Source organism: Microcaecilia unicolor, chromosome 13 (assembly GCF_901765095.1).
Source record: "Microcaecilia unicolor chromosome 13, aMicUni1.1, whole genome shotgun sequence".
Classification (NCBI taxonomy): Eukaryota; Metazoa; Chordata; class Amphibia; order Gymnophiona; family Siphonopidae; genus Microcaecilia; species Microcaecilia unicolor.
Genome location: NC_044043.1, coordinates 16,359,042 through 16,375,296, shown reverse-complemented (window position 1 = coordinate 16,375,296; position 16,255 = coordinate 16,359,042). Strand labels below are relative to the sequence as shown.

At 42.6% G+C, this 16,255-nt stretch overlaps 1 protein-coding gene across 6 annotated transcripts in view; it reads left to right on the top strand.

The window, feature by feature from the left end:
• The window catches only part of SPDL1 (spindle apparatus coiled-coil protein 1), a 347,822-nt gene extending 331,866 nt beyond the window's left edge, over positions 1 to 15,956 (top strand). For all 6 annotated transcript variants that reach the window (XM_030222480.1, XM_030222482.1, XM_030222476.1 and 3 more), the window contains one exon: positions 15,564 to 15,956. In XM_030222480.1, coding sequence (XP_030078340.1) covers positions 15,564 to 15,720 — 157 coding nt within the window. In that variant the 3' untranslated portion in view covers positions 15,721 to 15,956. The remainder of the gene's footprint in view (positions 1 to 15,563) is intronic.
• Positions 15,957 to 16,255: the final 299 nt, after the last annotated feature.

Genomic DNA, 16,255 nt, shown 5'->3' with positions numbered 1-16,255 from the left:
CTGAAATGCGATGACCACAAATGCTCGCAGTCTAGGCAGGACTTAGCAAGTTCATGATCTGCAAGCCCTGATGTTAGAGGCAGACTTAGACATTGTTGCTCTCATAGAGACATGATTCAATGATTCCCATGAATGGATGCAAACATACCAGGCTACAATCTATTTAAGAAGGATAGAAATGGTCGCAAATGTGGAGGAGTAGCTCTGTATGTGAGCAACGATATCACAGTGACTGAAATGCCAGGGGCCTGGGGAAAGGAAGAAGTGATATGGATCACCTTGAAAAGAAATGATGGAACCTCTGTCCACATGGGTGTTGTCTACAGACCTCTGACACAATCGGAGAAACTAGATAAAGATCTGGTTACAGATATCCAAAAGTTGGTAAAGAAAAGAGAGGTGCTGTTGCTGGGAGATTTCAACCTGCCGGATGCAGATTGGAAGGTTCCATCTGCAGAATCAGAAAGAAGTAGAGAGATCGTGGATGCCTTTTAAAGTGCTCTGCTCAGATAAATGGTGACAGAACTCACGAGGCAGGGAGTGACGCGGAATCTGGTGCTCACAAATGGAGAAAGTATACCTAATGTCCAAGTGGGTGCCCACCTGAGCAGCAGTGATCATCAAACTGTTTGGTTTGATATAAAAGCTTAAGGGGAGGGCAGCCACTCAAAACTCCTGGATTTCAAACATGCTGACTTTAGTAAAATGGGGGAATTCCTGAAGAAAGCGCTGATGGGCTGGGAGGATATATAAGAATTAGAAAGGCAGTGGTCTAGACTGAAAGGCGCTATAAATATGGCTGCTAGTCTTTATGTAAGGAGAGTAAATAAAAGCAAGAGAGAAAGGAAACCGATATGGTTCTCCAAGCAAGTAGCTGAGAACATAAAGGCTAAAGAGTTGGCATTCATGAAATACAGGAAAACTCAAGAAGAGGAATACCAGATGAAACTGAAAGAAGCCAAGAGAGACATATGTCTTGGCGAAAGCGCAAGTAGAAGAAGAAATGGCTAGAAATGTAAGGAAGGGCTGACAAGAATTTTTTCAGGTATATTAGTGAAAGGAGGAAGACTAAAAATGGAATTGTGAGACTGAAAGATGCTGTGAACTGCTATGTTGGTAATGATGAGGAAAAAGCAAATGTGCTAAACAAATACTTCTGGATTTTCAGGATTTTCTTAAATCCTGGAGAAGGACCATGATTGGCTGGCAAAGGTACATATGAGAATGGAGTGGAAATAGCACCGTTTACGGAAGAAAATGTTTAACAACAACTTGAAAATTTAAAGGTGGATAACGCCATGGGACCAGACAGGATCCATCCCAGGATATTGAGGGAGCTCAGAGAGGTTCTGGAGGGTCTTATTAAAGATTTGTTTAATAAATCCTTTGAGATGGGAGAGGTTCCATGGGATTGGAGAAGAGCAGATGTGGTCCCTCTTCACAAAAGTTGTGACAGAGAAGAAGCTACAGGCCGGTAAGCCTAACTTTGGTTATTGGAAAAGTAATGGAAGTGATGCTGAAGGAAAGGAAGTGAATTTCTTGGAATCCAGTAGGTTACAAGATCTGAGACAACATGGTTTTACCAAAGGTAAATCGTGCCAAAGAAATCTGATTGAATTTTTTGACTGGGTGACCAGAGAATTGCATCAAGGACGTGTACTTAGATTTCAGCAAAGCCTTTGACACTGTTCCTCATAGGAGGCTCTCGAATAAACTTGACCGGCTGAAGTTAGGACCCAAAGTGGATTAGGAACTGATTGACGAACAAACACCAGAGGGTAATGGTCAGCTCGGAGGAGGGAAAGGTGAGTAGTGGAGTGCCTCAAGGATCGGTGCTGGGGCCGATTCTGTTCAATATATTTGTGAGTGACCTTGCCGAAGGGTTAGAAGGTAAAGTTTGCCTATTTGCGGATGATAAGTACATAAGTAATGCCATACTGGGAAAAGACCAAGGGTTCATCGAGCCCAGCATCCTGTCCACGACAGCGGCCAATCCAGGCCAAGGGCACCTGGCAAGCTTCCCAAACGTAAAAACATTCCATACATGTTATTCCTGGAATTTTGGATTTTTCCAAGTCCGTTTAGTAGCAGTTTATGGACTTGTCCTTTAGGAAACCGTCCAACCCCTTTTTAAACTCTGCTAAGCTAACCGCCTTCACCACTTTCTCCGGCAACGAATTCCAGAGTTTAATTACACGTTGGGTAAAGAAAAATTTTCTCCGATTTGTTTTAAATTTACTACACTGTAGTTTCATCGCATGCCCCCTAGTCCTAGTATTTTTGGAAAGCGTGAACAGAAGCTTCACATCCACCTGTTCCACTCCACTCATTATTTTATATACCTCTATCATGTCTCCCCTCAGCCGTCTCTTCTCCAAGCTGTATAGCCCTAGCCTCCTTAGTCTTTCTTCATAGGGAAGTCGTCCCATCCCCGCTATCATTTTAGTCGCCCTTCGCTGCACCTTTTCCAATTCTACTATATCTTTCTTGAGATGCGGCAACCAGAATTGAACACAATACTCAAGGTGCGGTCGCACCATGGAGCGATACAACGGCATTATAACATCCTCACACCTGTTTTCCATACCTTTCCTAATAATACCCAACATTCTATTCGCTTTCTTAGCCGCAGCAGCACACTGAGCAGAAGGTTTCAGTGTGTTATCGACGACGACACCCAGATCCCTTTCTTGTTCCGTAACTCCTAACGTGGAACCTTGCATGACGTAGCTATAATTCGGGTTCTTTTTTCCCACATGCATCACCTTGCACTTGCTCACATTAAACATCATCTGCCATTTAGTCTCCCAGTCTCGTAAGGTCCTCTTGTAATTTTTCACAATCCTGTCGTGATTTAATGACTTTGAATAACTTTGTGTCATCAGCAAATTTAATAACCTCGCTAGTTACTCCCATCTCTAAATCATTTATAAATATATTAAAAAGCAGCGGTCCTAGCACGGACCCCTGAGGAACCCCACTAACTACCCTTCTCCATTGTGAATACTGCCCATTTAACCCCACTCTCTGTTTCCTATCCTTCAACCAGTTTTCAATCCACAATAGGACATTTCCTCCTATCCCATGATACTAAGATCTGTAACAGAGTGGACACCCCGGAGGGAGTGGAAAACATGAAAAAGGATTTGAAGAAGCTAGAACAATGGTCTAAGGTCTGGCAATTAAAATTCAATGCGAAGAAATGCAAAGTGATGCACTTAGGGAATAGAAATCCACAGGAGACGTATGTGTTAGGTGGCGAGAGTCTGATAGGTTCAGATGGGGAGAGGGACCTTGGGGTGATAGTATCTGAGGATTTGAAGGTGACGAAACAGTGTGACAAGGCGGTGGCTGTATCTAGAAGGTTGTTGGGCTGTATAGAGAGAGGTGTGACCAGCAGAAGAAAGGGGGTGTTGATGCCTCTGTTTAAGTCATTGGTGAGGCCCCATCTAGAGTATTGTGTTCAGTTTTGGAGGTCGTATCTTGCTAAGGATGTAAAAAGAATCGAAGCGGTGCAAAGAAAAGCTACGAGAATGGTATGGGATTTGCGTAACAAGACGTATGAGGAGAGACTTGCTGACCTGAACATGTATACCCTGGAGGAAAGGAGAAACAGGGGTGATATGATACAGACGTTCAAATATTTGAAAGGTATTAATCCGCAAACGAACCTTTTCCGGAGATACGAAGGCGGTAGAACGAGAGGACATGAAATGAGATTGAAGGGGGGCAGACTCAAGAAAAATGTCAGGAAGTATTTCTTCACGGAGAGAGTGGTGGATGCTTGGAATGCCCTCCCGCGGGAGGTGGTGGAGAGGAAAACGGTAACGGAATTCAAACATGCGTGGGATAAACATAAAGGAATCCTGTTCAAAAGGAAAGGATCCTCAGGAGCTTAACCGAGATTGGATAGCAGAGCCGGTAGTGGGAGGCGGGGCTGGAGGTTGGGAGGCGGGGATAGTGCGGGGCAAACTTATACGGTCTGTGCCAGAGCCAGTGGTGGGAGGCGGGACTGGAGGTTGGGAGGCAGGGATAGCGCTGGGCAGACTTATACGGTCTGTGCCAGAGCCGGTGGTGGGAGGCGGGGATAGTGCTGGGCAGACTTATACGGTCTATGCCAGAGCCGGTGGTTGGGAGGCGGGGCTAGTGCTGGGCAGACTTATACGGTCTGTGCCCTGAAGAGCACAGGTACAAATCAAAGTAGGGTATACACAAAAGTAGCACACATGAATTGTCTTGTTGGGCAGACTGGATGGACCGTGCAGGTCTTTTTCTGCCGTCATCTACTATGTTATTCAGAGGAAGGAAAGGTGAGTAGTGGAATGCCTCAAGGATCGGTGCTGGGGCCGATTCTGTTCAATATATTTGTGAGCGACACTGCCTAAGGGTTAGAAGGTAAGGTTTGCCTTTTTGCAGATGATAATAAGAGTGGACACCTCAGAGAGAGTGGAAAACATGAAAAAGGATCTGAAGAAGTTAGAAGAATGGTTTAATGTTTGGCAATTAAAATTAAATGCAAAGAAGTGCAGAGTGATGCATTTAGGGAGTAGAAATCCAAGGAAGACGTATGTGTTAGGCGGTAAGAGGCTGATATGCACAAACAGGGAGAGGGATCTTGGGGTGATAGTATCTGAGAACCTAAAGGCGATGAAACAGTGTGCCAAGGTGGTGGCTGTAGCCAGAAGGATGCTAGGTTGTATAGAGAGAGGTGTAACCAGCAGAAGAAAGGAGGTGTTAATGCCCCTGTGCAAGTCGTTGGTGAGGCCCCACTTGGAGTATTGTGTTCAGTTTTGGAGTTCGTATCTTGGTAAAGATGTAAGAAGACTTGAAGCAGTCCACAGGAAAGTGACAAAATGATATGGGGATTGCGCCAAATGACATGTGTGAAGAGACTGGACCTGAATATGTATACCCTAGAGGAGAGGAGAGACAGGGGTGATATAATACAGACATTTAAATACTTGAAAGTTATTAATATATATAGAAACATATTTTCCAGAGAAGGGGAAAATGGTAAACGAAAGGGAAAGGGGGTGGGTGGGACTTAATATACTGCCTTTCTGTGGTTACAAAGCGGTTTACTTATTTTGTACCTGGGGCAATGGAGGGTTAAGTAACTTGCCCAGAGTCACAAGGAGCTGCAGTGGGAATCAAACCCAGTTCCCCAGGATCAATGTCCACTGCACTAACCACTAGGCTACTCCTCCATGAATTGAGGTTGTGGGGTGGAAGACTTAGGATTAATGTCAGAAAATTCTTTTTCACAGAGAGGGTGGTTGATGCCTGGAATACCCTCCTGAGGGAGGTATTGGAGAAAAAACTGTGGCAGAATTCAAATTGGCGTGGGATGAACATAAAGGATCTCTAATTAGAAAATGAATGGTAAAAAAAAAAAAACTTAAAGGGTTGCATATGTGTTTGCATATCAAGTGTTGCTTAGATGGCAACTCTAGCTGTGTCAACTGAGGCCAGTGCTTGGCTGGCTTGTATGGTCTGAGTGCTGCATATAGCAAACTGGTTTTGGATGTGCTGGAGAGAGCTTTGATGGAAAATCCAGTAATTTGGAACATGAGGACAGTTTGGGCAGACTCTTATGGTCTGTGTCCCGCAAATGACAAGACATATTCGGATAAGATTTGATGGCAGCTCCAGTAGTTGGAACACAAGGACAGAGCCGGGCGGACTTCTACGGTCTATGTCCCAGAAACAAAATAGAAAGACCATGATCAAGTATATAATATAGTAACATAGTAGATGACGGCAGAAAAAGACCTGCACGGTCCATCCAGTCTGCCCAACAAGATAAACTCATATGTTCTACTTTTTGTGTATATACCCTACCTTGATTTGTACCTGTCCTCTTCAGGGCACAGACTCGCGCTCCTTGTTGTTTTACTCTAGAATTGAGAATGAATGTGACTGTTGGGCAGACTGGATGGACCATTCAGTCCTTTACCTGCGATCACTTAATATCTGGGTTGATGCAATAAAGTAAAGGAGACTTGCTGTAGTACTTAGCATGAGTTACTGGGCGCAATTTTCAATGCTTTACATCAAAAAGAAATTGCACACACGAGAAAACTGTTCACAAAGTCTTTGTGAACAGTTTTCTTGTGGAGGGACTGCTACGACAGGCAGCTTCGGTGTAGGGGGTGCTTTCGCTTTCTGTACCGTCTGCTGCAGCGGTGTCTGGCCCTTCTCCTGCGGTGAGGTCCTCGACTGTGGTGCCGCCTGTGGCTTCGGCTGCCACCCAGGTCGACTCCCCTTTGACATCGGTGGAGGGAGCTTCGCCGCAGTCTGATCGGGCATCAGCCTCTCGACATCACCATCGAGGACATCGTTCCTTGGCATCGAGGCAGGTTCAGTGTCGGAGTACCTTGATAGAGATTTTATCCGATACTGTGCAGGAGCATTCGTGAGAGTCAGAGGAAGATCCCAGGTATTTATCTTCTGATGAGTCCTATGGGATTCTTTCTGAAGCTTCCCCTCCACCAGAGGGAAATGGAAAGGGAAATAGGACTTGATATACCACCTTTCTGAGGTTTTTGCAACTACATTCAAAGCGGTTTACATATATTCAGGTACTTATTTTGTACCAGGGGCAATGGAGGGTTAAGTGACTTGCCCAGAGTCACAAGGAGCTGCGGTGGGAATCGAACTCAGTTCCCCTAGATGAAAGTCCACTGCACTAACCCCTAGGTGGCTACTCCACTCCACTGGAGAGGCTTTCCTTTTCCTCTTTTGTCCTGGAAATGGCTACGGCTATTCCCTTCCCTGTGGAGGTTGAGGATGAGCCCAGGACTGAGATGCTCGAAGTCCTGGATTATTCTTCTCCACCTAATGAGGCTCTGACAGTCTCTCTGCATAAGGTACTGAAGGAAGTCCTTATGCGAAACTGGTCGGCCCCTCTGGCCCTGTGGTCCCGAAGAAAGCTGAATCCCAGTATCTGATCCACGGTGAACCTGGATTGATGAGGTCTTAGTTACCCCACAATTCTATGGTGGTGGATTCCGCCCTCAAGAGAGCCAGGAGTACTAGAGACTATGCTTCAGCGCCCCCAGGCAGAGAAGCTAGGACTTGTGATTCTTTTGGGAGAAAGACGTATCAGGCCACTATGCTCGCTGCCAAGATCCAATCATACCAGCTCTTCACGAGTGTTCACTTGTGGGACTCAATAAGGCAACTGTCTAGCTTGGTTGATGTGCTCCCTTCAGAACAAGCCGAGCCTTTTTGTCAGGTGGTCAGGTGGTCAGGCAGCAGAAGGTGTGTTGAAAATTCCTGGCCAGGGGTACGTTCGACACTTTTGATGTAGCATCCAGGATCGCTGCTCAAGGTATAGTGATTCGTAGACTCTCATGGCTGCGTGTCTCTGACCTGGATCATTCTGTCCAGCAGCGAATGGCGGATGTTCCTTGTCGGGGGGACAACCTTTTTGGTGTGAAAGTAAGGGGATCTTGTTGATTAGCTCAAGAAGCACAATGATGCTATGGATTCTCTCTCCCGCCGGGCGTCTTCTGCTACTACCTCCTCATCTAGGAGGTTTTTTGGAGGGAAGAGGAGTGCTCCCTATTCCTATAATAGGCACAGGTACACTCCTGCTTCTTGGCAGCCTGTCCAGGCTCAGTCCCAGCGCGCTCGTTCTTATCAACAGCGTGCGCCTAAGGCCTCTGCGGCTCCCCAGCAAAAGCAAGGGAAGGGCTTTTGACTGGCTCCAGTTCAGCATAGCCTCAGTAAAAGTGTCCATGCCAGACGACTTGCCAGTCGGGGGGAGTGTATAAAAATGCTACAGCTATGAGCCTTGGTCCCCTGCCTAGACTTTGGTTCAGGCTCTGAAATGAGGGAAAAACTTACAGGCCTGTGTGGCTCTTGCTTGAACTCCCAGTGTTGGAGCACTGCAGAGAACAACAGGAAACACAAGGGTGGGGGTCCAAAGGACAGAGTGACATTGTGGTCAGCCATGGTGTGAGAAAGGAAAGGTATAGCTGGATGCAGTGTCTTGCTTAAGATTTGTGGTCAAGCGAGCTAAAGATAGGGTTACCATATGGCTCCAGAAAAAGGAGGACGGATTGAGCCAGCCGGGTTTTACTTCCATTGCTTTCCATTGAAGGCAATGGAAGTAAAACCCGGCTGGCTCAATCCGTCCTCCTTTTTCTGGAGCCATATGGTAACCCTAGCTAAAGACAAAACCATGTTAGCAAGATAAAGGCTACTGATTAGCATGAGCCAATCAGTGGTAACTATGACATTAGCATAGATCCAATCAGATATATCTACTGTCATATTATCCATATCCTGAGGGCACCTATAAAAATCAGAGTATTTCCTGGTTTAAGCTAGAGAGAAGGGTTGCCACTCTCTCTCTCCAAGGGAAACCAATGTGACCAGCAGAATTGACAAATTACCTAGTTGCTTTCCCTTGTAAAACCTTTAATTGGTAAAAGAAATTATAAACGACTAAGATTCAGATAGCACCTGTTTGCAGCTGGATTATTATATTCCTATAATTAATTGATTGTACGTGCCTGTTGTCAATCACTGATTTGACTTGTATCTTGGCAAATAAACTCCTCATCCCAAATGATGTTCTGTGGACTTCACTTTATGATCAGAAGCTGTAAGTATAAATGCTTTTGCTGTATCAGGCTATCTTTCACTGCATTGTATAACTTGTAATCTAAATCCAATTTGTCATAAGGCTGGTATCTTTTCCTTAGACCTAACGTCTCCCTTAGTGGCAATTCCTTTTAGAACCTCACAACTTCTTGATTACCCCAGTACTGGTGCTATTCAGAGATTTGTATCCCACATTTTCCCACCTATTTGCAGGCTCAATGTGGCTTACAATGTTTTGTCATGGCATTAGCCATACCAGAGTAAAAGATACAATTGGTATTACATAAAGAACATGGATGACATAATAGAATTAAGCAATCAGGTATAGAGAGATAACATTCAGAATATCAGGTAAATGGTGATGCGCTGCAGTTCCTATTATGGATCGTTGTGGTATGCCTTATTGAAGAGATGAGTCTTCAGTGATTTGCGAAAGTCGATTAGGCCGTAGATTGTTTTCAGGTCAAGTGGCAATGCATTCCACAACTGCGTGCTCATGTAGGAAATTATAGGTGTCTCTGTTTGTCATGTTTACTTAGCAACATTCCTTTGTTTTCAATTCAATGCTAGAAACTGTACTTCTGTTTGAGAGCACTATTTGAACAGGTTTTTCCAGTTTTATCTCTTGTTATATCCTCTGCATGAGCATTCCAGCACTACTGATAAGGATTAAATTACCTTTTGTCCTTAGCCCAAAGCCATCATCTGAACACATCTGCTGACCTGTCACTACTTTTGCATCATAAAAGAAAAAAAAATTCCCAAGTTTGCCCTACAGTTTTATTTCTGTTGTCTGAAATCTAATATTTATTGGATACAATTTTATTTCCGTGTTTTGCTTTGTGTATATGATTTCTAGATAACAATTTTGTTTTCCTGCTAAGAATTCTACAGTTTTATTTTCAGGATATTTAAAATATTAGGAATATTTGGTCCACATTCCAGTATGAAAATTTATGGTATTTTTTTCCCTGCTTCTTTTGAGAAACTATGAATGAAACATGTTCATGTGTGTCCTTAAAAGATGACATAGCTAGATCAGTGGAATATAAAGAAATATTTTCTTTCTTTTTTAATTATTTCAATGCACTCCACCGAGATTTCTGATCAGCAGCAGAGATACAGAATCTCAATGGAGCATTTAAACAGTACTATTGTACATTTTTTCCTACTTCTGGAGTAGCTATCTCATATTAATTCGTGCACATAAGAAGTACTTCTTGCCCTAGGACACTGTTTTGGTAATTTATCATACATAATTGTGAATAACACCATGTTTAATTTAAAGGTTATGCCCAGTACTGAATTCCAATAGCATGATCTGATTTACAACCTCTTAATTCTTTGTCTTTTAGTTGTTAGTCTCTTTGTTACCCCTTATATACAATCAGTATAAGTGATAACTTTTGTTATTTGGAAGATATTTTTGCCCCTTATGTGCTATATTTCTTGCCTTATCTATGTGAATCTTTGTAAAGGTCAGTCAAGGATACAGCTTTTGTCTGCCTCGTTAAGATTTTTCCTTTTTTTTTTTTTAAACTGATTTTTCTTATATTGGTTTCAAAACTTAACATCCACATTTTAGATTCTGATTAGTATGTTTTCATATAAGGATGAATTTTACATTAACTACTACTACTACTACTATTTAACATTTCTAATTTAACATTTCTAGAGCGCTACAAAGTGTACGCAGCGCTGTACAAACACAGAAGAAAGACAGTCCCTGCTCAAAGAGCTTACAATCTAATAGACAAAAAGTAAAGCATTTAAATTTAAAATATTAAGTCTAAAGCAGGAGAAGGTATTCTCTGCAGCCTATCTGTGAGATGGAAAATGCTCTCTGAAGCTGCTGCTATAAGTTGTTAGTTTTCTCTCCCTGAAAGAGATCCAAGCCACACCCACGAAGTTCAAACTGGCTTTGGGGAGGGTGAGGGGAGGAAATGGCAGTGCTTGATGAAAAAGAGAGCTCAGTTTGATAGGAGATATACTATAGGATGTCATTCTGAGGCCAGGCTAAGTCTAAAGCAGGAGAAGGTATTCTCTGCAGCCTATCTGTGAGATGGAAAATGCTCTCTGAAGCTGCTGCTATAAGTTGTTAGTTTTCTCTCCCTGAAAGATTAGTCAGGCTCACTAATCTATATGTACTTGGGTCTTCCATGGACTTTGTTTTAAAAATTGGTGTCAGCAGAATACACCACAGCAAACAGAAAGAAGCTTTTGTTGTCCACAGCAAAACCAAAGCAGACACGATAATGTTCAGATGAAATCTGTATTGCACAAGTCCCGACGTGGCCACATTTCGCCAAATTGGCTGCATTGGGGTGATTTAATACACAAAACAGGGTATCCTGATTGTCTCCTAATTGGCAACAGTTTATCCAAGCTAGCTTGAAATCTGGGATTTCTTCCAAGTGAAAACCATTTCTGGTGCTATAAAAATATTTTCTATTTTTGTAGTGCTGGTGCTTACCCGGTGGTAATCAATTACCACCGAGTTAGCACAAAGTACATACTGAGGGTGGGGCCAGTGGCCTCAATTCCTTTTCTGGCTATACTTTTGGAAGGTTTGGTAGCCATTTAGTTAACAGATTATCTTATAATCCTGCATAGCTGTCAGGATTTTCATGAAAAGTTTAGCACAGAGACTCAGCTGTGTGCTTTGCTCTTGGAGGTCAGACTGCTAATGAGTAAGGGACAAAAAAATGTTAGTTATGCAGTTCTGGTTGATTACAACTAATTGCTGATCATTCTGAATTCTTTAGGTCTGACAGGTAATGTTCTGAAGTGGCTTAATGTTTTGGGGTTTTTTTTTTACAAAAAGATCTTATAGTGTAAAGATGAAGGGAGTGTTTTCAGGTAAGTGGCCAGCTGTATGCGGTGTTCCACAGGGGTCATTGCTGTCCCCCATTCTCTTTAATATTCTCATGTTTTCACTGAAATTCCAGTTAGAAAAGGCAGGTTTTCAAGTAGTCATGTATACGAATGATATAACTGTTAGTTCCAATGTTTATGGATATAGCTGAGATCAAATTGAAATTAGAGAGTTTTCTCTTTAATTTCTGATTGGATGATTACTAATCCTCTGAAACTAAACAGTGATAAAATCAAATTTCTTTCAGTTGGAACTAGGAAAATTATTACTCATGAAACCTCCTTTATTGTGAATAATATGAATTAGAGACTAGAATCCTTGTTGAAAATCTTGGGTATTACTCTAGATCAGAATCTTACTATGAAATCCCAGGTGAACCGCCTTATTAAAACAGTTTTTGGACTATGTGCAATCTTAGAAGAGTTTGAAAGTATTTTCACTTGGGTTTCATTTATTAGGATTTATTTACTGCCTTTTTGAAGGAATTCAGTCAAGGCGGTGTACAGTAAGAATAGATCAAACATGAGCAATAGGCAATTACAGCAGTAAAAATATTCAAAACAGTGCAAAGTATGGCATGGTATACTACATACAATGTCAACACGATACGTAATAGAACATTTTAACTGACAGTGAAGGGTATAAGCAAAGATGGAACATACAGATAGGTAAGTGTAAGAAGAGTTAGAAAGTAAGGTGTCTAATTTCAAATTGTGGTTTATTTATTTATTGCATTTGTATCCCACATTTTCCCACCGTATGGCAGATTCAATGTGGCTTACATATTGCTAAAAAGGTAGTTACAAAATTTAGATTTGTAGACGTCTAGTACATAATACAGAAATACAATAAACGCTTAGGTTGATATATTAGCATATTGTGAGAGAGCTTAATATTATTGTTTAGGCACTACTATTGTCAAAATTGGACTGTTATAACATTGTTTATCTAGACTGTTATAAAAATTTCTTTAAAAAGTTACAAACTATACAGAATAGTGCTATCCAGCTAATTTGTTCACTTAACAAATTTGATAGGGTTACATCATAGTAACATAGTAGATGACAGCAGAAAAAGACCTGCACGGTCCATCCAGTCTGCCCAACAAGATAACTCATATTTGCTACTTTTTGTGTATACCCTATTTTGATTTGTACCTGTGCTTTTCAGGGCACAGACCATATAAGTCTGCCCAGCACTATCCCCGCCTCCCAACCACCGGCTCTGGCACAGAGTGTATAAGTCTGCCCAGCACTATCCTCGCCTCCCAACCACCGGCTCTGGCACAGACCGTACAAGTCTGCCCAGCACTATCCCCACCTCCCAACCACCAGTCCCGCTTCCCACCACCGGCTCTGGCACAGACCGTATAAGTCTGCCCAGCACTATCCCCGCCTCCCGATCTCGACTAAGCTCCTGAGGATCCATTCCTTCGGCACAGGATTCCTTTATGCTTATCCCACGCATGTTTGAATTCCGTTACCGTTTTCATTTCCACCACCTCCCGCGGGAGGGCATTCCAAGCATCCACTACTCTCTCCGTGAAAAAATACTTCCTGACATTTTTCTTGAGTCTGCCCCCCTTCACTCTCATATCATGTCCTCTCGTTCTACCGCCCTTCCATCTCCAGAAAAGGTTCGTTTGCGGATTAATACCTTTCAAATATTTGAACGTCAGTATCATATCACCCCTGTTTCTCCTTTCCTCCAGGGTATACATGTTCAGGTCCGCAAGTCTCTCCTCATACGTCTTGTAAGGCAAATCCCATACCATTCTCGTAGCTTTTCTTTGCACCGCTTCCATTTTTTTTACATCCTTAGCAAGGTACGGCCTCCAGAACTGAACACAATACTCCAGGTGGGGCCTCACCAACGACTTATACAAGGGCATCAACACCTCTTTTCTTCTGCTGGTCACACCTCTCTCTATACAGCCTAGCAACCTTCTGGCTACGGCCACCGCCTTGTCACACTATTTCGTCGCCTTCAGATCCTCAGATACTACCACCCCAAGATCCCTCTCCCCGTCTGTACATATCAGACTCTCCCTGCCTAACACATACGTCTCCCGAGGATTTCTATTCCCTAAGTGCATCACTTTGCATTTCTTCGCATTGAATTTTAATTGCCAAACGTTAGACCATTCTTCTAGCTTCTTCAGATCTTTTTTCATGTTTTCCACTCCCTCCGGGGTGTCCACTCTGTTGCAAATCTTGGTGTCATCCGCAAAAAGGCAAACTTTACCTTCTAACCCTTCGGCAATGTCACTCACAAATATATTGAACAGAATCGGCCCCAGCACTGATCCCTGAGGCACTCCACTACTCACCTTTCCCTCTTCCGAGCGAATTCCATTCACCACCACCCTCTGGCGTCTGTCCGTCAACCAGTTCCTAATCCAGTTCACCACTTCAGGTCCTATCTTCAGCCCATCCAGTTTATTTAAGAGCCTCCTGTGGGGAACCGTGTCAAAAGCTTTGCTGAAATCTAAGTAGATTACATCCGTAGCTCGTCCCTGATTCAATTCTCCTGTCACCCAATCAAAGAACTCAATGAGATTCGTTTGGCATGGTATGTTAAGTTGCATTGGCTACCTACAGAAGCCAGAATTCACTTTAAATTGTATTGCATGGTCTTTAAAATAATTTAAGGTACATAGTAGGTTAGATTAACACTTTATATTCAAGATATGGGATATGGAACAAACTGAAATTGGCATTCCCCACATTGGCATAAAATCTTCTATATCTTTCTCCGCAAAGTTTTCTTATCTAGCAGCAAAGCTGTGGAATATATTATCTTCATATATGTCTGAGATGGTTAACAATGCTGCCTTTCAAATTTTTATTAAGGCTATAATGTTTAAGAAATTTGTTCTATCCAAGTAGTCTAAAATGTGCTTTGTTTATCTGGCTAATTTTATTTTTGATATGATACTTATATTTATTTTCTCTGGATTTACTTGTTGTAATTTGGTCTTGTAATTCCTAGAATGATTGTTTCCAGTTCTTCATATATAATCCGTTTTGAACTAATTGTGGTGTGGGTGGAATAGAAAAATTGAGTAATGTAATTAATGTGCCTTGTTCCTCAGATGCTGCTGGACCTGGCCCTGAACCCATGACAGACTCAAATTATTAAAAGTAAACCACCCAGATGTTCACTAGACAAACAAGGGTTACTGTATATAACTGAGTATAAAGTGAGATGTTTGGCCAAAAAGAGGCATCCCCCCCCCCCCCCCCCACACACACACACACACACACAAAATCAGCAAAACTCCCATTTCCTCCCTCTGAACAGATGAAGCCCTCTTTTTCACGGCCTACTGTAGCACTCTGGTCTAGTAGTGTGTATTGGGGTAGAAGCAATGCCCACTCGCTCCTGCAAGTCACGGCAGCCATTTTGGGACAGGAGCCTGTACAGGCAGGAGACAGTGGGGATCGCTCCTGCCCCAACACACCACTAGACCACCAGGGGCGCCTACCAGTGGGTCTGGAATGGGTGTTTTATTTATTTTGGGGGAAAGAGAAATGAGTAAGTAGGTGCTCTTCTGGTGTGTATGGGGGGAGGGGGATATCATGGAAGGGAGAGAAAAGGGGGGGGGGGGAATGCTGTTCACCATGCTGGAAGGGAAAACAGAGAAACATTCCGAGGTGAGGAATGCTGGAATAAAAGCCCTCAGTTTAGATGCGCGTTAACACTCCCCCCCCCCCCCCTTTTTTTTTTTAGGGGAAAAGTGATTGATTTATTAGGATTTATTTTCTTTTTTTTCTGAAGGAATTCACTCAAGGCGGTGTGCAGTAAGAATAAATCAAACATGAGCAATAGCCAATTTCAGTAGTATCTTGGTTTATGTTCAAGTCTGTATAATACAGGTGATTTAACTCATTGTGGGTCTGAGAATGCAGCACAAGATCTTCGTGTTTGATTTTGACCTCTTAGAGCCTGGTTCACTAGCACTTTTCTCCCAGTCTGTATTATGGGGAAAGACCTTGCTAAATCAGTTCCTTAGTGTTTGTCTTGACTTATTTTTTCAGTAAGTAAATTTGAGCTTTGAACATTCTTCCTGCAGGTTAACCCCAGTTGCTTCTAAGTCTCTGGCAGAGAAACATGAGGAAAAGGAAGAGATTTCACATGGAACGTGTGACAGAAAATGGCAAGAGAAAATGCCTGAAGTGTTGTATGTGCCTTCCAAACCAGCCTCTGTATCTCAGTGTCCTCAGCAATGAAAATATTTACTTTGGTTCTACAAGGCAATAACCAGCCAACAATGACTGTATATTTTATTTACTATACAAACTATTGTCAATCTCTCAGATAGGAACAGAATACACTTTTTTTTTTAAGTATAAGATGTATATGCCATGTTGAACAATGCTGTGATGTATAGGTTAATTAAACATATAGCAGGGACATTGAACTTTGATGTATAAAATTAATTTTAATAAAGATTTAAAAATTGGTATCCATTTCTGAAGCCATGCCACAAAAAAAGTTTTTTAAAAAAAGAGAGATGTCTGGGGGGGGGGGGGGGGGAGATATGATAGAGGTCTACTGCAGTCCGAGTGGTGCAGAATGGGTAAAAGTGAATCAATTTTTTACTCTTTCAAAAAGTACAACTAGGGGCTACTCAATGAAGTTACATGTGTACGAACTGGGCATGCTTGGGGAGTGTAATTGTTCATAGCTGGAGCCACTCTGCTAACGACTTCGCTCCTGAGGCAGGAAGAAAGGGGTAACTCAGGCAGTGGATTTCTTCAGCTG